At 38.6% G+C, this 27,235-nt stretch overlaps 1 protein-coding gene across 4 annotated transcripts in view; it reads left to right on the forward strand.

The window, feature by feature from the left end:
• DLGAP2 (DLG associated protein 2) overlaps positions 1-27,235 on the forward strand; it is a 462,298-nt gene that overhangs the window by 373,222 nt on the left and 61,841 nt on the right. For all 4 annotated transcript variants that reach the window (XM_040552625.1, XM_040552624.1, XM_040552626.1 and 1 more), the window contains 2 exons: positions 260-1,329; positions 17,328-17,539. In XM_040552625.1, the coding sequence (XP_040408559.1) occupies positions 260-1,329; positions 17,328-17,539 (1,282 nt within the window). The remainder of the gene's footprint in view (positions 1-259; positions 1,330-17,327; positions 17,540-27,235) is intronic.

Raw genomic sequence — 27,235 nt, forward strand, 5'->3', positions numbered from 1 at the left:
TTGCATAATGAATAACTTCATGATATTGTAAAGCCTCTAGCAGACAATTTTGCAGACAGGAAGGAGACTGCATTCACCTCATAAATTGCTTATAGTGAGTAATTTTATCATTTTAAAATGGTGAATGAAATCCTATGAATGATGAGACCTTCCATTGAGTTTATAGAGAAAATTAGTTTAGTTTTGCAATGTACTTGGATTTTGCAAGTTAATCTTTTAATCAGACAGATAACATACATTTTATGTGTTCTCCTGACAGACCAGCAGTACTCATGGTCGCCTTCTCAGCACTTCAATGAAGAAAGATACTCTCCTGCTCCGAGGAATATGAAAGGATTATCTGGCAGTCGCAACCAACCACAGTTATGTTCAGCTCATACTTGTGGCTTAGCATCCCCTGAAGACTGCGAACACACCCACGACCATATCCACCATGGGCAGGAGCCAAGGCAATCGTATCTTCTCAGCCCCACGGAGAGTTGCCCGATGGACCACCATCGTTGCTCACCACGCAGCTCCATTCATTCTGAATGCATGATGATGCCCATGGTAATGGGCGATCACATGTCAAGTAGCACTTTCCCCAGAATGCACTACAGCTCTCATTACGACACAAGAGACGACTGCGCCATGTCTCACGGTAACCCTAAGATTAACCGTATTCCTGCAAATCTTTTGGACCAGTTTGAAAAACAACTTCCTCTTCACCGGGATGGGTTTCACACTTTACAGTACCAGAGGACCTCAACGGCTGCAGAACAACGCAGTGAGAGCCCAGGAAGAATACGCCATCTCGTTCATTCAGTCCAGAAACTTTTTACTAAATCTCATTCTTTGGAAGGATCATCCAAGGGCAATGTTAATGGAACAAAGGGAGACAGTCGAGGGGATGACCATCATCATGGGCACCATTCCAAGCATAGCAAAAGGAGTAAAAGCAAGGAGCGAAAACCAGAAAGCAAGCATAAATCTGGAATGAGCAGCTGGTGGAGCTCTGATGATAATTTGGACAGCGATAGCACTTATCGAACCCCTAGCGTGGTAAATAGGCACCATACGGATCATATATCCCATTGCTACCCTGAGGCACTCCAGGGACATTTTGGGGATCTCTCATTGAAGACTTCCAAAAGTAACAATGACGTGAAATGTTCAGCTTGTGAAGGGCTAGCAATGACCCCTGATGGTAAATACATGAAAAGGAGTTCTTGGTCCACGCTTACAGTAAGTCAAGCTAAAGAAGCTTATCGCAAATCATCACTGAACTTAGATAAGCCTCTGGTTCATCAGGAAATCAAACCTTCCTTGAGGCCATGCCATTACCTTCAGGTAAGAGGAAGACTTTCTTAATATTTGTAATGGAAACAGAAACACAGCTGATGTCATAAAGTTATTGTAAAAATGCAAGGGTCCTGTGCGTATCTCTCTTAAGTGTATCTGTGTGGAATTCAGACATTCCATTAAAGTGAAAAAAATCTTGCTTTAGTCTTTGTGTATAAGGCACAGGTAAAAACACAAATAAAAGTGGTGTGATATAAATTAGTTTAAAGTCAGTAGATTTGTTGTCATCTTCAGAATTCATGTTGCACATCTCAGTAAAATTCATAAATCAAGCTGAAAAAGAGGCAGTTCTCCCAAAGTCTGGGGCAAGAAAAAAATGTGTCAAATACAACTGTAAATGAGTGATTTTAAAAATAGGTTATGTGGAATCCAGTTTTTGTGTTTCTTTTCTCCAGGTTAAGTAACAAAATAATAGATTTACTGGCTTACTCAATTGCTTTTTCGTGATGATAATTACTCACAAATATCCTTTTAGTGACTGGGTCATCCAAAATCAAGTTGAACTGAGCCTCTTTTGAGTTCATATTATAAGCTATCTTTGTTGAAAGTTACACGAGTACCTTGGGAAGAGAGATATCTCAGGTTTGGTACTCAGACTATTTGTGGTCGTGTTCTACACACACGTTTTCTTTAGCAGTTCCCTCTCCTACATTTAAACTCAAACCTGCTGCTTGCTGCCATTTGCCACCCCAAAATCATGCTAGTGTAGCCATTTATGATGCTGCACAATGATCTGGATCTTGAAGTGATAAGGGCTTAAAAAAAAGTTGCAAAACAGGTCTTTTTGGATGTTGACATCACTTACATGGCCTAAGTCCAGCACAGTCCCTTGACAAGTGTCATTAGCACATCAGGCTGTACAGAGAACTGCACTGGGAGCAGTACAGGAAGGAAGGAGTAGCTAGGACGGTAACTTCTTCAGCTGTCATTGCCATTGGAAAAAAAAAAGAAAAAAAAGTATATTATACAAATATTCCTTCTGGTGTTTTTAACAAGCACAGCCTGCAAAGCCAAAGTTGTTCTGAGTGTCTTCTCTTTTTATTTCCTTTTAATGAACTCTTTTCCAGAATTTAACTGATTCCCACATTAACGTGGGCAAATCTCCACTCCAGATTTATGTATTTAGAGATGTCCGATTCCTGTGGACTCTGCAGAAGCCAACAGACACAGACTGTTGTCTACCTCTGTGTAGAGCTCTCTCCCCTCTGAGCAATAGGGAACCAATAGTAATGAGTCACACTTGCAGGGCCAAATCTTTTCAAATGCACATGCAGCCATCCAGGGTCAATCTCCTTGCTGAAAGAGGAAAAGTTCCTCATTGCAGAGAAAGGAAAATAATTACTTGCAACCCTCACAGCATTTACATGCAAATTGATTCCAATTTAGTCTGACAGCAATGATATTTTTTCATATCCAAGTACAGTTCTCATCTGTGTGAAACAGCCTGCCCTTCCCTGGAAGTTTTTAATCTAACTCAATGAGCTAGAACTGGAGTGCATCCTGTGCAGAGACTTCCACTTCTGTCCGTGTTACAAAATCAAGGGTATTAAAGAGAAGTTTACGTTTTGCTGTCTTTTTTCTTACCATCCCATACTCATACTTCTACACAGAGAACTCTGGGTCCTCTATATCTCTGTGGGTGTCTTTCTTTCCTTTTCATCATGTTTCATTGTTTCTTCTTCCCCCATCTTTACACCTCATTTTTTCTTTGTAAACCATTTTTTACTTTTCATGAGCCTTGTCCTTACTTCCAACCTGTATCAGCATCCTCAAGTGAATGTGAAACACTGAGTTCACAAACTATCACTGTGCTTTAGGTTAAGCCCAGTGGGGGGCCTAGGGAACAGAAAAGCCCTTTTTTATCTTTTCTTTTTTTTCTTTTTTTTTTTTCTTTTTTCTTTTTTCTTTTTTCTTTTTTCCTTTTTCTTTTTTCTTTTTTCCTTTTTTTTCTTTTTTTCTTTTTTTTCATAATTCTTTGTTTTATCCTTTTGGTGAATTTGGGATAACTGAAGTGAATTAGCACATTTCATCAGCTGGTAGGTTCAAGCAGCTTAAAATCTAAGAGATGTGAATTTAAATTTTTGCTGCTCCAGTAACTTCATCCAGCTTTAACCCTTTTAACAAATTGGATAGTAATCATTCCCCAATTCACAGAGATGCTATAATGGCAATCTGTCGAGACTTAATTGGTCAGTTACTACAGTAAAGGATCCAAACCTGTGTCCAAAGCAGTAATACCAGGAATTATTTGTCAGGAATATTCTCACTACAAAATTTTTAAGTAAAATACAAGTTCTGCAGAATCTGAATATGCCATTCAGAACACAGATATCCTTCAGACTGAGCGTCTGGCTTACTCACTAGCCCAAGGTCAGCAAACGAATGAAGCGACCCCATTCTGTCAATGTTGTAACTACATGCATTGTTTTGAAACTTCTACTTTGAGGGATGCTGCACTGTCACAATGTAATCATTAAGACCCGAGATATAAGACCCATTATTAGCTCTGCCATGAACTTTTTCTCTGACCCAGGAAATGTAATCTGTTAATCACCATACATTTCAATTACTCTGTCCGCAAAACTGAGGAAAGATATTTAACTTTTCTTACAGCAGTGAAATAAGCATCAGTAAATAATGTTTGAATGAAAATAATCACAAGGTTCAGAAACTGAGAATGGTAGAGTAACATCTCAGGATCCCTGGCCAGAAAAGTTTACTGCCGAGCTCCAGAATATCTGGAAATGAAAATATTCAAGGGATTATGGAGGTGATTGTGTAGCAGCAGATTTCCCTGAGGTGCACAAGTGAACAGATTAACATAAAACCCTTGGGCCTTTGTAGGATTTCTGTGTTTATAGAATTAAAACACTAAAAGGCATTTCCCCTTAGTGATGTCAGCTATATATTTTTAAATTCTTTTTAAAGCAAAACAGTGACATTGTAGTCCTTCAAAGATCTTCTATATGAATACATGCATATACTCAAGCATTAAAAAAATATTTTTTCATGTTTATATATTATCAATGATTACTATATATATAGTTCTTACTCTGCTATGTATTTATATGAAGATTCACTGGATCTGACTCACTTTTCTATCCAGCAGTCTTCTTGTTGTTCTTTCTTTCAACACCTCTATAAAATATTGCTACTTCCGTTTTCCACTGGAGAGTTCAGGAATACAGAGTCCCAAACTGTAAGTGCATGGCAGTGTCTTAGGCCAGTACTTGAAACCATGTTCTCTGTTTCTGAGCTTCCATTTTGTCTTCCATAGTAATTACTGAGCTGCATTTTCCTTAAAACTTTTGAAGAGTGAACAAGGTAAATTTCTTTCTAAGAAGTGAATTTCTACTGGATTCACAGTTGATGAAAACAGGAGATGAGAAAAGAGGTTTTGAAAGCGTCTGTGCATTATATGTCCAAGTTATGTCCTAGACTGGAAAGCAGGTATTTCTTTAATCTGTCCAAGCCTGGTCTCTGGCTTTTTTCTTAGGATTTCTCATGTCCCTGCTCCTCCACAGCCCTCATAGCTGGGGGAGCCCATTGCTTGGGCAGTGTGCTGGTGCAAGTTAGAGGTGTTTCAGCCAGATGGCCACGCTGCTCTCCATGCCACCCTGCCATTTGTCTTGTTTCAGAAGAGCTGGTCACCTAGTCCTACAGTGGCCAGTTTTGTAGAACTAAGTTGGTAGACATAAATCTGTATGAAGTAGTAATTATTTTTCTCATCTAAAGCTCAGTACCAGACCAGATTTGCATCGTTCCTTCTACAGTGGAGATGGTGGGAGCTTGCAGAGAGAACGGAGAGGGGCTGAGTGGGAAGCCCCTTTGGGCTCCAGCTAGTTAAATCAGCTTAGCTGCAATGTGAACCCAGACCAGATGGCTAGCAAGCCAGTCAGTTCAAGAGCAGGGAGCAGCCGTTTCGTAACTGTACACTGATAGCATTTATTAAACTTTTGTGAATGATTAGCAAGTTTTTTCCTGTGGGCCTTCAATTTCTTTTTTGAATGTAGACAAATGCATTTCTGAGCACCAAACATTTCTGTCATTTCACTCCACAGGCATAAGAGCCCATGGAGATCACACATTATAAGCATACTTTTTAATAGCTTTAGGTACAGTGACTGCTACTGCTTTCCATAACATTTTGATTTTAATATAAAATATGTAACAAAAAAGATAAATGAGTTTTGAGATCTATTTTATCTTCATTGGTTGTTTTGGCTAATTAAGTTCAACAGATATACACTACAATGACTGATTATTTTTACCTTGACATGAGTATTAGTGAGGATCAAAGATTTTCAACAGGAAAAAAATGGATATGAGCTAGATAGCTGTACAAAACTATGAATACAAGAGTGTCGCTTACAGTTTCCAGGACTGAAAAACCTGTGAATGCTAGTTAAGGAAAACTAATTCCTACATTAACACCAAAAGACAGGCAAGAGCATAGCAGTCACCATCACTGAAGTTCTGGAGCACAATGCTACGTGTCCCTGATTAATATTCCTCCCTCAGCCATTCAACAGCCTGTGAAGCAGCAAGCAATCAAGGTAAACATACCACAAGGTACAGTGAATGAGTCAGCACTGAAAAAGAAAATAGCATGTTGTTCTAAAAATGGCTTCAGCCCACTCCTGTCTTCCTAGTGCATTTAAGTACTAGCGTCATCCGTTACAGCACTGGCACTGCTAAGCATGTGGGTAATAATGTCAGCTGTGTACTCTACAGAATGAAAGAAAAGCACAAGAGTTGGTCTCCTAAAAAAAAAAGAAAAAAAAAAAAAAAAAAAGAAGCAGTTTCAACAAGGTTTTTTGCTGGTTTAAGTTGTGCCTACATGGAGAAGAGTTTGGAGGAAAACTAATGGAGTAATTGGCATTAAACCCTCAGATGCATTTTTCCAGGAACTCTTCTGGGGAGAGGACATAGTCCCACGAACTAGACTCTTGCCCCAGAGAGGCATGCAGCTGATCTGCACTCTCAGCCTGGTTTGCAAGGATGGATTTGAGCCCAATGCACCTTTCTCAGCACTTCATCTTTGTGAAACTAGGTTATATCTGTTAGCTTGACATAACACCCATATACGAACTACAGAAACAGCATCCCATACTCCACCAGGCAGTGCTAGCAGAGTTCTGATACTAGTGTCCAAGCCACTTTCACCTGCGCTACCTACACGATGATTTATGACCAACCTCCACTCCCAAATTAACTGGGTTGCCTCCACAACAGGAAAAGCATGTATAGATTACAGGGCAGTCTGCATCCTAAGTCAGCATGGCAATGTGCTGAACTGCTTTCACTTCTGCAGCCCATTACAGTCCCACAAGGATGCCTCAGCTAGCCCTGTGCCCTCCCAAAGCCCCCAAAAGAATATGTGCCAGAGAGGGCTGTGTAGCCCGGACACTAAGGGCAGGGATGGCACGGCTCATGCCCTGTGGCAGTGTTTGTGTCCACCTGCAACAGCTGGTGCAGCACCTGGGCCATTCTGCACAGGTCAGTAAGGGTCTCATCTTCCCATGCAGTGCACTGACCTCATCTATTCATAGCTGCTCCCTCTATGCATCATATCTCTGAAACATTGCACTTAGGTTTTTAACAATATTAAATAAAAGATTTTTACATAAAGCTGATGCTTGCCTGGATTTACAGAATGCTGAAGGTTTTGTATTTCACAAAGATCAGAATACTTCATAAGTACACCTTCCAAGGGGAAATAAATAAATAAATAAATGAATAATAGTGTAAATTCTGACCAAACTGTTGTCTCACATTACTGGTGCCTTGAATTACTGCAGTAACCAGTGATATCAGCAGTGCACTTGCCTCCATGTTCCTTTCTAGAAAGCTCATATTGGCTTAAATAAATTGCTGAAGCTTCTTTTTCCAAAGAGGAGTAGGAAGATCTCAGAGTTAGTATTTTCTTAAAGCAGCCAAAATAAGTCCCTATTACAGTAGAAACATCAAACCTAGGAGTAGAAAAGGGAGGCCATGATCTCACTGCCCTTTAATCAGGGGGAATTGTCCTCCTTTAAAATGTTAGTAGTGTGTGTTGCCAAATTGTTTTTCAACATTAACCTCAGCAAAGCTGAAGGCTGACCTTTGCAGTTGTTACTCAAAGGTGTCCTTGGGTCTGAAGAAATTTTCAGCTAGAGGTAACTTAATATTTTATACACCTGGGCCAGTCACATCTGTCAAACGAGACTGCCAGGATTGCAGGCTTGGGGCTGTAATGACCGCACACTCTCCTATGTAGCTGGAGTGCTGCCTTGGGCACACCTGGCTCCTCTCCTGAGCAGCCAATGCCATTTTTCCTGCAAGAAGGTGACTGTAGAAAAATGGTGAAGTAGTCATTGATCATTTGATTATTTTTTTATTATTATTATTTTTTGTCCATCTTACGGTGTTGTACTTAAAGGTTGTGGGTTTTTACGTGGAGTTGCTTGACTGTTTAAATGGCTGAATGTCTACATGGACAAGGTCCCTGGTACTTCTGGCAGGGGAACTGATCTTTTCAAAAGTGTACAGATAATTAAGCATTACATAGTAGCTAGACAAGACAAAACTACCCATTTCACTTTGTAAGCTAAATAATTGGAGTCATTTGGAGCTTACTATTCAAAACAATCACTTAATAGAGAAAAAAAATGGATAAAAAGCAAATATATATTTTGTATAGTCTTTAATACTATTCTAAAGACATTTAAAGACTGTTTTTTTCACTATTAGCCTTATAATAAATAGAGAAAGAAGTGGCATCATTTCTTGCTTAGATTAAAGAAGTCACTGTTAACTACAGGTCTTCTTTTAGGTCAGGCCCGGGGATGCTGGCTTTTAAGCTCTTCTTGCATGTCTAGCTTTATAGTTGGTCTACAATGTGGGAGTCCTCACTATATCTGTCATCTCTGTGTTTTTGGAGACGCTGTGTGTTTTAAGTATGTGGGGAGCACCTCTCCTTTCCTTCCTTTAAGGTCTTTTTTGTCTCTCACTCCACACTTCAGTGACCATAAATGGTCTTTGGGGCCTTGCATGTGGGTAACGAAAAGGTAACAACTCTGAATTTCCCTTTGCATTTACACTGTTAAAAGCAAAGATGTTTCCAGAGGAACCTATAGGTGGTTTTGGCTGATACTTCATGCGGTGTAGAGACTCTGCATTGAATAGACTGATCATGATGCTTTATCTTCTTATTTCTGAATGTGACAAGGAAAGGATATAGCAGAAGGAGGATGAACCTCATGCACTCTGGAAGTCTTGTCTCCCCAAATTCATCGGTCATAAAAAACAGACTGTATGCTGCAAACGCACTTAGGTCAATCGGATTTTTCTAGAGTGAATGTTCTTCAAGAAGAAATTGACTGTATTGCTCATTAAAGCCCCAGAATTCTTCTTTCGCATCAATGCATGTGTAGCCAAATCTACTGTGTGGGTTTCCAAGTCAGCAGAAAATCAGGCCTATCTGTTTTCCCAAAGCCCATTAGCTGCAGTGGAAGTTCTTTATGGCTGCATCTGAGGGCCCTTCCAGGACTTTGGTTTAAACAGTAGCTAAGAGGTAGCTTCCCAACAATAAACTTCTGTTTTTCTCACTTCTTCTGTCTTGGATTAATAGGGAAGATACAACAGAAATCCCACAAATTAGGTTTTATCATATATGAAAGTCTTCCACCCTGTATGCATTTTTTTCCCCATGCACATCAACTCAGTTTGGACTCCACACAGTCCAGAAAAAGGGAAGAGACAGAATTTCACATGACAGAAGAAATGCCCTGCAGCTCTTCACGGAAGGTTAGTTTCCACTCAGGTTTTCTTTAGCTCTGCTTAACGTCTGATTAAATTGCAGCAACAAAATAGAAGACCTTTTCCTTCCTCTTCCTGGAGCCTGTGATCTTAGAAGCACATGGAGAGCAAATAATATGTAACCAGCTCATAATTCTGCAGCACCATATTTTTGTTTATTACTTAGCTGAAATACTTTATCATTCCTATACCCTCACGAATACTCATGGTCATGAGTTTATTAATTGCCATAAACTCAACTTAGAGCTTTCTCTTTTTCTGTAATTTTTATTCACTGTGCTGTGCAGATAGCTGAGCTCCACCCACTCTGCAAATGTATTATGGCTAGCTCAGTCTACTTTTTCCAAAAATATCCATCAGGAAAACTTGTAGTTAGCTTCAGTTGCTGACACTGTAGTCCCCTGGAACTTCTCTACTGCCTTGCTAGCAGGCATATGCCTGGCTCCCCTTCACCTGCAGTGAGTGAGGAGCTTCATTCCAGTTTAGTTATGTAGCACTTTGATGCTTGGTTCTGCTGGTTTTAGCAGGATTTGCATTGTAGCTCAATTAATTCAATTCATAGAGAAAGATGTGAAGGAAAAGGCAGCAATAACTGGCCCAACAAGGCAAAGAGACAGAAAAACAAACTCTGGGTGCATGACTATGGCAAATTAATTGGCAGCAATGCTGTATTTTGTGGAAGCATGAGAAGTTCCAAGTTTCAGTCTTTGGTGCTTTTGTGGCTTCTGCATTTTTAAAATACTCGCTACCTTAGACTACATCCATACTAGCAAACTGAATAGTGTAAGGAAAGATTCCTTGGCACTGCAACCTGATCTTCTATACTGTTGTGTTGCTCAACCTGTCTTGGGCACTGTTTTGATCCAAGCCAGCCACTATTTCCGTAAACAGATCCTTGGTACAGTTCAGGACTTACCGCAGGACAGGGACCATTCCTGGTAGTCGCGCTTCTTTGGAGGCAGATTACACAATAGTGTGGATGTGGGATATTACAGCCCTGTTGGCCTCCAGGCTACAAGCGGGTCTTCATTTACTAATGAACACACAACCCTAAAGTAATCATCACACCATTTTTATCCTTCTCGGTCTCTCTAGTACTGATGATTCTGCAGCACCACAGCAAGTTGTAGCAAATCACTGGTTCAGCTGAAAATGTTCTTTACTTATCTTTATTATTGTTGTTAGGGTTATTTTCCAGCCAGCACTCTAAGTCACTACAGTTATTAGGGTTGCTGGGAAAGCTGAATATTGTTTAAGGAAAACCTGCCCCACTTTTGTTAATGGTAGTATATTTTTAAAGCGGCTTAGGCTGACCATGAAGCAGCATCCCAAGACACTTACCAAAGGAAATACGTGGTTGTCCAGAACCTAGGTTTCTTGGTTGAATCCCTACAATTTTTGTATCTTGTATTGACAGGCTGTATCTACATTCTCATTTAAGCACAAGCCAAGCCCTCCCTTCAGTCCAAGCTTATCTCACGTATGCTCTCAGTGAGCCCCAGGCTTAGCAGGGAAAAATCACTTATAGTGGGGACAAGCCCACCACTGACATCTGACTGCACCTTGCTTCACCATCTCAGCATGGTGCGGAGTCCAGTGGGCCCCAGAGGGACCCAACAACAGAGCACAGGTTTTGCAGGTGGCTGAACAGCTGGGCTCTTTGTGGGTAGTACAAGCACAGGTGGACATTTGCCCCACATTCCTCCAAACAATATAACATTGCCAGACAGTCCTCACAACACTGTTTACAGCTTTCAACCATCCTTGGATTACAATTCGCAGAGAAATATTTAGGAAACATAGTGTTGGTTCATTTTTTTCTAGTTCATCACTGTTGAGATAAGTATTATTTTAATGAAAAGAACACTTCTGTAGAAAATACAAAAGTGGTGATTAAACAATCCTGAGTGCACTGGACTTAAGTCTTCTCACCAGGAATCATTTAGTGGAACCTTTCTTGGGACTACACATGAAAAAATAAAATCAGCCAGTAAAGAATGCTGGTACTGCTTTGCCTATTTGAACAGCTTCCAGCTGGAGTATTGTACTTGCAGTTTGTGATCTGCATGGGTATCCATCCATTCCCACATCCCAGATTCCTGAATTCATGCTGTTGTTTTCAACCATTGTAAAGCCTATGTTGTTTGGTATCTACGTGATATTCTTCCTCTTCCTGTGGTACTGTGGCAATTCATATCAAAGTCTGGAGAGATTTGCTGGCAAGACAAAGACGTCTCTTGCCTTCTCAGATTAGCTCTTGCTTTGATGGGTGGTGTTGACTAACCTGTGGGGAATGCTGAAAGAACTTACCCTGCGTCTGAGTTGTCAAGGAGTTCAGGGAGTAGGGGATGGCATGTGAAAATTAAAGCTAATTAAGAGAATTGGCGTTGTTATTGGTGAGGAGGAGTCCCTGACATATTTTGTAGAGATTTTTGAATGGGTTCATTGTATAATTCATAGTTTGAACAATGAATCAGTACATTAAAAAAAAAATAAATAAAAGGAAAACTAGGAAAACTAGATAAAATTGTGCACAGAGAAAGGTGTTGAGATGAAACAAGGCTTTATTTTTAGACAGCATGCTCTTCCATCCTGTAAAAAGCCAATAGGTTTTAACATCCACAGCCAGTAAATAATGGAATGCCATTAATGTTATTAACTTCAGAAGAAAATTATAGTACATTGGTCAGCATTGCCTCTTCAGCAAAATTTTTGAAAACATGGGAGATCCAGCTCCTAACTCCCATTATAATATCAAGGAAACTTTCTACCATGCTTAAACCATGTCTGCCTTGCAAGATCGTCATCTATTTTCACCTATTTACAGCTGTGCCTACAGGCTGTTCTAAGCTACTCAGAGAAGACCTGATTTAAGAGAAAATCTCCTACCTATATTTCAGATTTGGTTCTTCTTTTTTTGGGTCACCTTCTTGACCAGGCAGAGAAAGCATAAAAATATAACAACTATGTATCTACCATGTAGGGTTTCAAGTCTTATCCTTCTTATTATCATTTATAGTCTGATTTCACGCACAGACAGCTTCTGCTTCTGTGAAATTTATATTGCTAAAATAAGATTTAGGTCAAAATGAATATTTTGGTGCATTTTACATCTGCATGCTAATTAAATTTCACAGGACTCCTCTGAGGAAGGTAATCCTCATTTTAACCTTTTAGAATGAGAAATACGAAGAAGTGATAACTCCCTCAGCTGAAACCATATATCTACAAGTGTTTCATTTTAGATAGTAAAATGATATGCCATATTTTAAGCAGATCAGCAGTTAAGTGGTGGAACACCTTTAAAACTCATGGCTTTGGGAGCAAATGCCACTGAAGTGGGTGGAACAACAGAAGCAGATCTATTTTGAAATGTCAGTGGCAGTTGCTGGTTTGACTTCTTTAGCTAAATCCTAAATTGAAAACTCAAATTAAAAATAGTCAGATTCCAGATGAATGAATAATTCATTGATTCTTCCAGTTTTGACATCAGTATTTTTTAGATACAAAGTTGGATATTCACACTGCTAACAGGAGTGCATGAATGGGAGCCTGGATTGCCTGTATCAGATTAGATATAAGGAAAGACTTCCCTACCATGAGCATGGTCAAACACTGGAACAAGTTGCCTGCAGAAGTTTTGGAGTCTCCATTCTCAGAGACATTCAAAACCCAGCTGGACGTGGTCCTGGGTAACATGATGTATCTGACCCTGCCTTGAGCTGGAGGCTGGATTAGAGACCTCTGAGGTCTCTTCCAGTCTCAGCAATTCCATGATTACAAGATTTTTCCAGATACTTGGTAAATTCATCCTTGTTTTTTCACAGAAACATGCTTCTGCTTACATATGCAGAATTTGTGCAATTTGAGAATCAGGAGACAGATCTACTGCGGAATTCCAATCCGTTGTCCAAAGCCAGGCTTTCTTCTGCCCTCTTCTTCTGACAGGTCTAATATATGCAAAACCAACATGAAGGACTTCTGACAAAACACAAGGGTAGTGGCTTTTCTTCTATTAGAGGGAAATATGAGAAATCATAGTCTAGAATCTCACAGTTAAGCAATGAATTGAGTTTCTTCCTGAGCATGCATCAGTTCATACCTACATCTTCCCAATTCTTCAAAGAGCATTCTGAGCAGAAGATTATAAGGCAGTCTAGAGTGAGCACTTATTTCTTTGTTATGATTCTCCACAGCTTTTACCTAAAGACCCTTGCACATAAAATTCATGTGAGTGTTTAGCCCAGGGACTATAACTAAGCTCCCTTTTACTAGGCAAGAGCCTGGATCATGAGGCTGCAACACACCCTTTCTTGTATACAAAGTCTTCTTCTAAGCAGCCCTCCCCAGGCAATCTGTGAGCATTTCATGAAAAGGGGATGGTTTACAAATAGAGGTGAAGAGCATGCCAGTTTATCTATCAGCCCTAAGTCTTCTACTTCCTAAGCACTCCGACCATTATTAATTAAGGAAATAGTTTGGTTTCTTTTGGATGCTATTTTGAAGGAGCTAACTCTCCTAGATACCTTTTATGGCAAATTTAGGCTCCTAGCTAAGGTTCTGGAGTTCACTCCCAGGATCAGCTGCATAAAACATAGTGAGGTAAGTTAACTACCAGGTGCTGTAATATCACTGGCCCTAGGTAACTAACCAAAAATATCACAGTGAATCAGCAGCAGAACAATTAAGAAGTCCTACATTTCCCGAACCTCCTTGTGCTCCTCACAGCAACAGTGCATAAAATTTATGAAAGAGACTCATCATTTTCCATAGTAGTTATAACCAAATCAGCAGCCGGTGACAAAATTAAATGAAAAGATCTAGACCTTGTCAGCTCGTTGTTCTTACAAAAGGAAATTCATATGGTAATATGCAGTCTAACTCCTCTGTGGATAAAAACTGCATATACAAGGATCCACGTTAACATCCAGAACAGGAGGAAGGCTTTTTAGACATTATAAATATCAGCACTCATTGCTATATGCAAGTAGATAATTAGGGTAATTATTCCCAATTAGCAGCTACAAACCCTGCAGATGGGAATTTCAGGGACTGGTAACTATTGTAAGAAAGTATTTCTGCAAGCTGCAAAGCACTTTTCATGTTTTGAAAAATATACATGTAATGAACCTCGCAATCACCGTAAAACACTTTTGTTAACACTTCAGTATAAAGAAAAAACTTTCCCACACTATTATAACACTTCAGCTTTTCTTTAAAGCTATGCTGGGCTCTGAAATGGCCTGGATTTTTCCAAGTATTAAACCAGTCGTTTAAAGTGAATGACGAACCAGTGCTGGCCAAACTAGGACTCAAATTTTGCTTCTGTTCTCAGACCATGAGGAAAAACGATGTCAAGGGCCTTTTCATTGGCTTCTGAAGACAGCAGAAGGACTCCAGATGTTTTCATAGGCTCTATATGAACCCTGAAAGAATGTGTTGTGAAACTTCCTTGCCAGGCTCCAGAACCATTACCCCTGTGTTCATTGGGTTCTGCTCCTTTGAATGGCTCAAGGGTAAAAAGTATACATATTTTAATTGTAAATAATGTTTCTTTCTCAATCATAAAGGCTTCTATGATAGTCAACCAGTTAGACAGTCAACTCTGGTTGGAAAAGAATTCTTGGTGCATTTGTGCGTACAGTGAGTACATCACAAGCACAAATGGAGTAAGGATTTTTCAGTTCTTAGGTTTCTTCTGAATTCATTTAAGTTATGAATTCAGAAAGTTAAAGAAGTGTAATCAACAAAAACAGGCACATCATTGTAAGATTTGTTCTCATAAAGCTCTATCACAGTAAAGAAACTTATTTTTTAAACACTGTAATGTGAAAAATCATTCATCCCTGTCTTTTAAAATAAGATTTCAATGTCAAGCAGCAAATAATCTATGTTTATTCATTTAAATCCAATCCTTATCTAGTTATTTGAATGTGGAATTTCAGACAAAAACGTTGAGAAACTAATCATTTTTTACATGAGTAACTAAAAAGTTGCTGATCTGTCTTTTTGAACTTTCTATTTAAATATCTTTGAGCTAAAATGAAAGAGAAAAATTTCAAGCCAAAATAATTATTCTATTTAAAAATTATGTGTTTTTTTAAAAGAAAGTATTGAGATTAAACATAATAATTCAGCTTTAATACAGAAAATTACACAGTATAGCTCACTCATCTAGATGTCCATAAAAACTTTTCCAGCATTGGGATCTTGGTTTTAACCTTGTTGATACTGAGGTAGTAAAGAAGAATTAGAAGCGAGAGCATGTTTGTATGATATCAATTAATTTTTCTTAATATAGTACTCTAATTCAGATTTTTACAGTTACCAGTATTGCTGGTTGTGAACAACAAAGCTTAATAAAATATATTTATTTTCTATATTTTAGGAGTCTAGCTACTACAACAATTGTTACATGTAAATATCTCTTAGGTCTCCCAGAATCCCCAAAATCCTTCCTCTGACATGAATTTCATATATATTAGGTTTTAGAATAACAGTTAGGATGATGTATCATATTTACAGGCTTCAAGTTTGGGAAAATTTCTCATGTTTCCCTTCCAATCACCATCCAAAGCTGAATATTTAAGGTTTGTTTCCTTGCATGATCTACACTCTATTTCATTTAAATACATGCTCCATCTTGTTATTTCATATAAGAATATAACTCATAATATTTGTGTGATATTTCTCTCCAACAGTTTTCTGATCTTTGTGCTGTTTCATCTCAACTAATCTGACAGTATCTTCAGTCCCTCTTCTCTCCCGAGCTTGTTTCTTTAATATCTCTATCTTTACTTGTTCACCCTCTTTAAAAATTTCATTTTTCCCTTTGAGTCCCTTTTTGGGACTCAAACCACCAGTTCTGTTCATGTGGTGTGTGGCTAATGCATGTATCTTGAAAGGGCTGTAAGGATGACAGGGAGATCATGTTAGTTCTTTAAATCTGATTTCCAGTCCTGCTGAAATCAATGGGAACATTTACTTTAGCTCCACAGTGAACTCTCTCTATAGGTCTCCAACTTATTTGACTTGAAAATCTTATTTGGCATCCTGCTCTGCAGAAACTCCTAATGTATGTTTAACTTGAAGATCCGATTTGTCGTATTGGTAAATGATGCCATTGTACGGTGTAATATATATGAAGTCATTATTCTGATAAAGTATTTGATGCTGCCAAGTGCATCAACCCTGGTCTACCAAAGTGTTCGGTTGCATCCTTCTTTTTAACCATGAGTCATTATAATGGATTTGAGTGAGTTGCTTGTATCGTTTAAGTTAAGTAAATGCTTAAATTACTGGATTAGGACCAGAGGAGTCAGCATCTTGAAAGATTAAACAAAAAGCAAAGACTATGCAATATTGACAGAGACAGACTTGCTGAGTTTATCCATAACTCTTTAAACAAGGCTAATTTCACTGGGGATTGGAAATTCTACTCCTGTTCAATTTGTTGCCACTACAGACATATATACACCCACCAGATATGGATTATCTGACCACCAGGTTTACTATTTGAAAAACCACCTCAACCGTATGAAAGCAGCCTCAGCCTCAGCTTCAATGTATTAATAATTAACAGACTACATTCCTGATATGTCACAGTCTCTGTGAAGTATTTCGCAGTTGCTAAATAAGAACTAAATAAGAAAAAAGACAGATTGCCACATTTGCCTTTTTTTTTCCAGAAGTTTGCCCTAAATCACAGTCCTGAACATTTATGCAAAAATCATGGCTTAGCTCAATTTAAATGCTTCATCCTGAAAATCTGACAAAGCCCCATATTAGGAAAGTGGACAAAATACTATAAAGTGTTCAGCTTTCAGTTTTATGTCTGAGACATGTGATCAATCTAATGTTTATCAGATGAAAATCTGCGTGCAAACTTTTAAGAGGTTAAAATTTCCTGCATTTTACAGCATGTGTACAAATAGATATTGTGGCTGAGCTTACAAACAATGACTTGCTTGTCTCCTAGGTCCTAACATTTATAGATTGAACATTTCCCATCTTGAAATTGGACTTAAGTACCAAATCTCCTGTGGGCCTTAGAATTTCTTTCTAGGTGATCTATTTCTGAAGAATAAAAAATTCACAATTTGTCAGTGTAAAATGAAAAATTGAAAGCATATTTAAATATATGAAAAAATGCACATTTTGCCTGTGTGTTTGGTGATCTCTATTAGGTACCTCAGGATGAATGGGGAGGATACCCTGCCAGTGGGAAAGATGAAGAGATACCCTGCAGACGAATGAGAAGTGGGAGCTATATTAAGGCCATGGGAGATGAAGAAAGTGGAGACTCTGATACTAGCCCCAAGACATCACCAAAATTAGCAGTTCGACCCGAGTCATTATTAAAATCCATTGGACAAAGACCACTGGGAGATCATCAAAAGTGAGTTTTATTATACCATGTTATAAACCTTTCTGAAAATTGCTATGACTTAGGCCATTTTTCTTTGTGTCTTATTGGCAGTGGTCAGTATCCATGAGAGAAGATAGTAGGTAAAAAGCTAACTATGTCTTACTTGATTTTAAATTAACTTAATTAGTGGTTTAATTCTCTTGATTAGTGGATGAAAAACTGCTGTCTTCCTCCATTCATGTAACAAACATGCTACCTAAGAAAGAGTTTATTATGTCTACTAAAGGAAATATATCCATCTTTACATTAAATCTTTAGAATTCTGAATATTCTTTAGCAGGATTATTTTATTCTAATTCTTTGTTATTTTATGGCTTTCTCTGAAATAGAAAGTACACTATTCTATAATAGCTATAATAACAAACAGATAATTGTAGATATACTTGGCATCTTATGTCCTATTTATCCATACAGTACTTTCAATGTGTATCAGCTATACTGTATCATATGCATTTGACACATTGGGTGGGGGGGGTGATTCTTTTTTTTTTTTTTTTTTTGCATTCATTCTACCTGCAATATGACCTATTAAATAACTAATGCAAATTTTAAGACTATGGGAAAATGTGTAGTTTTATATGTTTTCCAATAGATCTTTGTTTTTCTCTTTTCAATCTTTCAATATATCATTTTTGTAAGTAAGCTGTAAGTGTACTTCAGAAGACAATTTAAAGGTAGTAGCCACATTTCAAATCTGCTTCTATTAATGTGATTGGGTGTTTCTCACAACTTAGAAAATTGATCTTTTTGCCTGGAAGAAATACATAAAATGAAGAAATTAAGAGTGAAACCTTTGATTGTTGTTTATTGTTCTGTTGATAATACCATGCATAGTATACCATAGTGACTCATCCTTTCATAAAATAAAATGAAACGAAACAGAATCCTCAGGCAAAAAATCCCCCTGGCTTAATTAAATTGAATTATTTAGCTTGCAATCTAGAAGAAAAGTACCAACTTTCACTGCGGAAGAGAACACTTAGTAACTATATTGTTTTGTGTAGCTTGCTTATGCAACTCTGTAGGCTCCATTCAGATGCATAAAGAAAGAACATTTGTACTGTGAGATGGTGTAAGATTTCTGAGACATCACGAAACAAGACTGCTCTTGATAAAATCCAGTCAGGATACCACCTCAAAAGGTGCCAGAGGCCTGCATTGAGGCAACTGAACCAAATTCTGAATCTGAAGGATTTGCTGAAATATTAGTTCCAAAGATGAAGCGTGGCCTATACCATGAGTACTGCTGTCAGACCTTTACTAGGCTGATTTCCAAAGATCAGAAGACGAGCTTTTAAAGGCAGCTGTTGGAATCAATACTGAAATCTGTGATACCCTCAGTCATTGTATCTGGGTTGAATTTGGTGTTTGAGGCACACTGGACGTATTGACTGGTTCAGTCAGGGTTTATGAAAGTCTCTGGGAATCAAAGAGGATGGTTTATTTTCAGTTTGTGAGTATATGCCAGTGGGACAGCAGAGGTCTTCCAGTATGAGGAGCCCACATTTTTCAGCAATGGCAAAGGCATATTTCGTGAATACATTGGTCCTCAGTTTTCTAAGTGGCCGTGAAAGCTGTGGGTCCTGCAAAAGGGCAGATGTCCCTGTGGGATAAGGGAGAGTGATCTAATGTCTACAGCCTGCTAAGAGTGATCCTTCTGAAGGCAATGGGGAAAAAAGAGGTAGTCAACTTTCTCAGACTCTCACATATCAACCAGGTGTATTTCTGCTAGTAAATTAAAGAGTGCCAGAGCAGAGGTCTGAGCACAGAAACCTGACCACATAGGCTGACTGGGTTTTGGTGTGGTCCCTTGGCCGAGTTGTCATCTGGGCCTCTGGGCACTGTCCCAACCACTGCCTGGGCAATGCCTGGCTAGTGGTGTAGGCCAGGGATCATTCGCAGAAGGCAGGTTGGATGCAGCCAGCCTGTTTTGGAGAGAGCATGATTAAGAGCATGGTCATGGCTGGACAACACCAGCTGGCTTCGAGGACAGGCACTGGCACTGGTTAATGTATTTAACAGATGTGGCCACTGAGTCAGAGGAGAATAGCAAGTACCCCACCAGTTAGATCCCAAAGTGTCAGGGAACACTAGTGTTATCTAGTGACTAATGTGAAAGCCAAGCATCCATCTAATCTTAGCTTTGTGTTCTTGGGTCTGCCTTACTGTGTGCTTTCCAAGCATTGACAAAATAGTTCTTGTGTTGCTTTAGAGTTGACACGTGTGTATCAGTGATACTGCATGGTGATATTGGTTATCATGTCAACAGGTCTAACTTTCAGAGTTGATAAGGCAACAGGATCTGCTAGATTGGTGGGTGGGCAGATGGTTTGTCAGCGAGCAGGTGGATTATGGAATCCAGCTCCAGAAGAACTGGAGACACGGGTGTGCTGTCAGGGATGGAGGCATTTGGGAGACTGTACACAAACTCAGAAGATGGTTCATTCAGAAACCTTGCTAGCTAGCACCACATCCATGAGCTTTTTCACTAGGAACACAAGCTAAAAGCTTTGCTCAGACACAGTTCAAACTTTCCAAGTTTTTATTTAAACCAAATAAAATATTTTCCTATTCCATTCCTTGTTTTGGGCTATGGAAGGGCCCTCCTCCAGGCTAAGGTAGGTAAAAGCACAAACTTTTCCGTGAGCAGCAGGTCTTGGTACCTACCCTACACCCACAAAGCCCAAGAACAGATTCAGGCTGGGTCTCAAGACATACATATTCTAAAAAGTAATGTTTGAAAATGAAAGTGGTTTTTTTTTTTCTTTTCTTTTTTTTTTTTTCCAATCCATTAAATTCTGAAGGCAGAGGTCAATGTCAAATGGCGTGCCTTCTGTCATTTTTCCATGTTACAAATATACCACTCAAAATATAGTTGATTAAAAACCCAGTGCATTGCTGATGTGGTGTAGTGGGGTTGACAGCTGTGCCTGTTCCTGGTCCCAAAATATTTAATGGCATATTTACCACTAACTGCAGTAGGAAAAGGACACTTGTTGTGATGCTGTTATATACTACTAGGGGATCTGTGGAGAATTTATAAACACTGCACTAGTAATAACTGAGCATCCAGCCTGTTGCTGACATATCTTTAAATCCTTAAACTGAGGGACAGTAGTTTGAATCTGCCAGCCTGCCATAGACATTTTTTCAAGTGAACTTCAGACAGAAATGTGACAACTATTCTGGTTCTTGTATGTCTGCCTTGCAAAAGTCTGCAAATTCCAGAAGCCCTTAATATTACGCAGCTCTTTGGGCAAGCAGACAGACAGAAAATTTCTTGTCTCACAGGAATACAAAGCGCTGATGCTAAACCCGGGTTTTCACCACAAGCCATCTCCTTCCAGTCCTTCTGTGTCTCACTGTGGTTACCTGTTAAGTCTGGCAGATTGCTATAAAGGGTATATCAAGGGGTGATGGTTATGGAGCCTTCCTCCCTCCTCCCCACACGGCTCAGTAATCCCCCTTGCATGCTGAGTGCCCTTTGTACTGCTGATCATGCTGCCGAGCCAGAAGCCAAGATTTTGAACAGCATTCCTGCATGTATAGCAGGACTGAAGAGCATTTCTGGCATGTATTATGAGAAATTACATAATTCGAGATGTCAGCTGCGTTAGCTGGTTTTTAGCCTGTTTACTAGGGTGGAGGGAGCTAATGCACAGAAATAAAATGGGGCTTTTAGTCTCTAAGTCCTTTGCTTGGGTGGACAGGATAGCTCAGAACCGGGGTCTGACAGAGCATCAGCAAACCTGTAATAAGAATACTGATAGTTTCAGTGGTATAAAAAGATGCATTTGCTGCAATAGGTGGGCTTCATAAGAATGTGCCTAGTTTTCTGTCACTATCCTGAACAGGATAAAATGGAAACTAGAAAAGTTTTCACTTAACCTTCAACAGAACTTTGATATACATGCATGTTTCTCATCCGAGCTTTATCATGTATCTTTTCAAGGAATTTTCACTGATTTAATTTCTGCTTCTATTTTGACAAAAGTAAGCCCCTATTTTTTTGGTTCATGTTGCTTGAAGATTTAGCAAATTGAACATTAAAAAATCATAAAAAATAAATATGCATATTTGTATGAGTAAATAATTTTGTTTAACAACATACAAATAGGTAAATGTGATTTAACAGAAGCATTAAAATTCTGAGATCTTGTCTTTAAGAACTCTTGGAAAGGAGAATATTTCCCATGTAAAGTGGGAATTAAAAAGAAATCCAGGGCCTGCCCACCGGTGTTTTACGCAGGTGGTAGTTGCAGGGCATGTACTCAAACACTGCCATCTGATCCCCACCTCTGTCACACTGTTAGCAAAGCCAGCGTGATCCCTGGCCCACTTGCAGTCTAGGCCACCTGGCTCTCTGCTAGGTAGAACCCAGGCACGTTTCAGGGACTAACCGTGTTGGATCCAGCCACCCTCTCTACTGGATAAGAAACTTAAACCACACAGGTAAGTTAGCCGAAGGGGCAGAGAATGGAGCTAGGCTGTTTCTGAGCAAAAATATAGTCTAAGTGACTCAAATTTTGCCAGAATTTTCAAAAATTAAATGCATCTGGATATCTATAGATTACTCACTGAAGATAAATGCATTTCAACTCTTTCTTTGTGAATATTGTTTCAAAAGAATAAGTAGTATGTCACACTGTTTGCTACTATAACATCAAGTCAAAGGCCAGTGTAATATATTATTATTACGAAATTGCATTTGAGTGAAATATAATACAATAAGGCTTGCTGTGCTGGAGACAAGACACATACTTGAATCTGCTTCCTTTCCTACTTTTCCCTTTCTTGGAATAGTGCCAGCAGTCCCATTTATCGTGGAAATTATCTAGACTCACAGTTATCACAGGGAAAAATATTAAACTTTTTGTTTGTTTGTTTGTTTGTTGTTTTGTTTGTTTTTTGTTTGTTTGTTTTGTTAGTTTTTTTGTTTGTTTGTTTTATGATTAGGCATACAAAATCTTTTGGATGTCAATTTTGGTATCCCGTGAACAAATATAGGTGTTTTAGAGGTGAAATGCAAGCCTTTTTTTTCCATTGTTTTTTGCTGTGCTGGGATGCTACTGGGGATGGAGTTAAACTGTGATGGTAGGTAGTTTGCAGAAAATAGCTTGTAGAAGGTACAACATACCCATGTTGCTAGGTATTTTCATTTATAATAAAGGTCAAAACAGATGAGCAGTTAATAGAAATGGTAGCTGAAACAAAGGGAATATCCTAAACAAATTTTGAAGAGAGACTGACCTACGTGATTTGTAACCTAGTAAATGTCATTTTCCTGTATTTGTGACTAAAACAAGCAAATCTGAGAGATAGAAACATCAGACACACTGAGATCTGGAAAGGAAAGCTGAAAAGAAAACAAGAATTTTGGTCTATGTGATTGAAAAAAAAAAAAACAAAAAACCTGTGACTGAAGGAAACGTTCCAGTTATTTGATGCTTCTAATATTCAGGAAAAGAGGACTTAATATACTGATTATGTAAATGAACAGGATAGCACTGTAGAAATAGCAAGTTCCATTTTCAGTATCTCCTTTTTGAAGTGTTGTGAAAGACTCTGAAAACCGTCTAACCATTTAGTCAAAAGGGATAACAATAGCATTTAGCCCAAAGTTAACATGCTCTATTTGAAGATCATACTGGTATCACTCATGCAAATGAATAATTGTGCTGTGCTGAAGTTTTCCATTATGCTCTGAAGTGACTCATGGGAAACTGGATGCTGCATACATAAAGATGAAATAGGTTAAACTACAATAAAATAAAAACAGTGACAGCAATGTGTACTTTTGTTTCCTGATCCTCTAATGGCAGACATTATTGTGGCAGCTGGTAGTCCTGACACCTTAAGATGATGGGTGAGCAGACAGAAAGGCATGTAAACAGATAGGTACTATAAAGATGTAGTGTTTCAGTGAGGAAGGAAATCTGCCATAGCACAAATTATTTGGTAGACAACCACGGTACAATATCAGTGGTGCTTTATTTTCTCTTGGCTATATTCTCCGTCTATTCTCCTCTGCAATCTTTTGGCCATTTATGGAAGTGAGTGTCTCATAAATCACGTTTATGGAGAAATCACGCTTACAGAGAAAGCAGCATTGTTCCACTCAAATGTATCAGATGTTATTAAAGTTCACAGCACACTGGAAGACTACTATGCATGTCTACATTTCAGCCACTTCACAGTCAGATACCTCAATGCAAAACAACTTTATTCAGTAATTTAAGCTGATATGCCTAAATCTAACCTGAAATGGTTGACCCACAAGTGTTCAAGGGGCTCAAGGTTAAACCAAATTAAAGCAGTGATCTGAGTTAAAAAAAAAAAAAAAAACACTTTCCCTGCCCTTCCCTTTCTCAGAGTGAGAGATTGCATCTCTCTGTGGTCATAATGATTTATGCTGACTTAAAGAATATCTGGACTATGACCCAAGGCAGGTCCATATGTTCTGTTCTGCAGACTCTATTTTGGCAACAAAAATATTGTCAAAGTAAAGAGAAAGGGGGTTAAACTGCAACAAGATCTGACAGCGCTTATCTGCCAGAGCCCTTGGCTCAGCAGGTAACATGGAACGCCTCTAGGACATGTGGGAAATCTCTGTTTAAAAAGAAATATAAAAGTCATAGCACTTGTAACCATTTGTGCTAACTACAGCACACATACAATGCAAGAAAGTGAAAGCAAAAGAAGTTTGGAAGCTCTGCATTAGACCAAGCCTCTGTCCTTTCATCTCTCTTTGCCCATGACAGTGCCAATGCCATGCCCTCCAGTGATGGACAGCTTTGTGAGGGTTTCTCCTAGAGAAATATTGTTTGGTAGGTGCACAGAGAGGAGTCTTGATATTGCAGGCTGTGGATAAGTGTGCACATGTGGAGAAGTTGGGGTGCTGCAAAAATCTTCACAGATTGAAAGTTTTAGCACAGCTTCCTTGCTAGAAAAACATCATATTTCTATGGCATTCATTGCTGCAAACCACTGCTGCAAGCCTCTTTATTTTAATTTTTAAAGGTAAACTTCAATTTACCCTTAAATCCTCTTCTGCATTTTAAAGTAGGAATGGCTTAGAAGCTGTTCCTGAGGTGTGTTTTGAAAAGAAGAGCTGAGAAAAATCACTAGAAAAGTAATCCTCATCTTTTATATGCTTTTTATTTATCTTTGTGTTTTTCCTCAATCTTCTGACTCTAAAAAGCCTCATTACACACTTCATTAGCAGCTTTCTGAGGCCCTGTAGTGTAGTAGCATCTACTCAGAGTCTCTGAGGGGTGAAATTGGAGATTTACTGAGGAGAGTTTGAGGCCTAATTACAAAGCCTTATCAACTAATAATGCAATCAGTGGGCCACTGGCACAGCGATAGTGTTCTCTGCCACAGTCAATAAGATCTGGGTTAGATTAGTCCACAGGGTTAAGAGGGAATGCTGATGAAGGGCAACTAGTCATCTGGCTACCTAGGAGGCATCTTTTATGGGGTCAGAAGAAGGTCCCTACCCTTTCTTCCTCTGCAGAATAATAGGAAATTCTCTTAAGCAGTGTAAGACACCTTGTTCTCTTAGAAGTAGCACAGTTGCCTTTCACCAGTGTCTGCTTGAAACCCAGGGAGTAATTGAACCAGATCTCCTGCCTTATTGTAGCGGATACCAGCTTTATGTTGTAGGGCTGAAACCTATTACCCTGGATTAGGGACAGAAAGGGGATTCGAAGGGTCTGAACAAAGTGCTGAGTATTCTCAAGAATAAATCAGGCTTTTGTCAGAAGGATGCAATTATGTGATGGATTGTGATGAAAATACAGTAAGATTCGGGTCAGTCTCACAAGCATAAGTACTCAGACCCAAAAGAAAATATGTTTCTGGTTTTTCATTTTGTTTTGTTTTTATAGGAGGGTGCTTATCTATTCCTGCTTCCAACAAATATGTTACTTTTATTTTCATTTGTAAAAAATGATTCAAGAACAGCTTTTTTCATTTGTATAGTTTTTAGTAAAAATAAATTATAAAGTGTGTGTGTAGAAACACTTCAGGTAAGGATTTAAAAAATAAGGTTCTGTTTGTTAAAAAGCAGAAATTGTATATATTTCCATTTCTCCCAATTCTATGTTTTTGTTTGTTGTTTTGTTTTGTTTTATTTTGTTTCAGAAATTATGTAGTCTTATTAATATCCTAAACATCAGCATGAGAAAGTCACTTATTTGCTTAAGGCCTATTGGCTTCAATGGATTTACATGTGTGCTTAACTTAAGCTCATGCTCAGATGCTTTACTGAGTCCTGATAGTCTGTAGTTGGCATTTGTTTTGCTTAGTTATGATTTCATGCATGTGTACACATGTGTACAAAAAGCAAATAAAAAATAAACAAAGTGAAATAGCTTCCTGAAAAACAAACAAAAAAAAAATCATGAATATTTCATTCCATAACGGGATTTAGGAACACACATCCAACGTTTAAGTTCTGCTTACATCCTCAGACCCCTTTCCTGAACTGCTACATGATGCTTTAAATGCCTTTAAGTTTTCATGGTAGCATCTGCCTGAGTTTTGTTGTTGCTGACCAGTTTGCTGCCTAATCCCTAGGGCAAGCTCAAAATAGGATGCTGGGACAAGACTTGTAGGATTAGGTATATGTGCACATCTGTCACCTCTTATAAACAATAGCTTTGAGTTTAGATTTCCACATCAGACTTTTTTTATTACATCCACATGTTGCGAGTTTTGGAGTACAGGTTTGATCGAGTCCACATCCTCTGAATCTTTGCAAAGAGTGAGAAAACTTTTTAATTGTACTGAATGATTTCCTCTCATTCTGTTCTGGTTCATGTTGTACAAAATCCCTAAATACTTACTGGGTTCTCTCCTTCCAGTGATTAGTGGACATTTCATAAGGAGGGAAACAGCAGTCTCCACCTCTTTCCTACCATGTTCTTGTAATAAATCAAATGTTCGATATCTTTCAGACACCTTTTTAAAAAAGGCTATGGGTCAATGATGAAATATATAGGCCTCTTAAAAATTTAATTTGGCCCAAATTCTCATATCTATCACTGATCAAAAAGGAGGCTGTTGTATGGCAGAGATTAGAAAAGAAATTCTGCACTAAATTCTCCAGATTTATGTGTACTTTCAATTTTTCAAAGAACCAGCCTAACTGTGCTATTCCAAAGGGAGAATCAGACTTAATGTCTATACTCCAAGTTCTCCAATGGACTGCATACAGGCACATCTGTGCCCTCATGCAGAGCTCTATTGACTTCAGCAGGGATCCACAGAGACACAGTATGACTCACAGCTGCTATACAATGGCACTGCTAGCTAAGCTTAATCATTAGATTCTGGTCGATGAGTTATTTCATGTACCTACAAAGACATAGTTAAGATAGATCTGGATAGAGAAATGAATATCCATTGAAATGCAAATCTCTTGATAAAATAGGTTTTGATAACTTATGTTACCTTGCTAATCCTAATGCACCTGCCTTTTCAGTGCCCAAGATGAATTCTTTTTACAAATTTTATCTTTTTGTCCCAGAATGATACTTCTGAATTGAAGGGACTGATTTAAACAGAGGCGATTGTACCTTCTTTAATGTTCCCATTCATTCTTAGATTTTTTGACAAATGCAGGAATAATCATGCAAATATAAAGATGTGATTCTAGAATAT

Source organism: Cygnus olor, chromosome 3, assembly GCF_009769625.2.
Source record: "Cygnus olor isolate bCygOlo1 chromosome 3, bCygOlo1.pri.v2, whole genome shotgun sequence".
Taxonomy (NCBI): Eukaryota; Metazoa; Chordata; class Aves; order Anseriformes; family Anatidae; genus Cygnus; species Cygnus olor.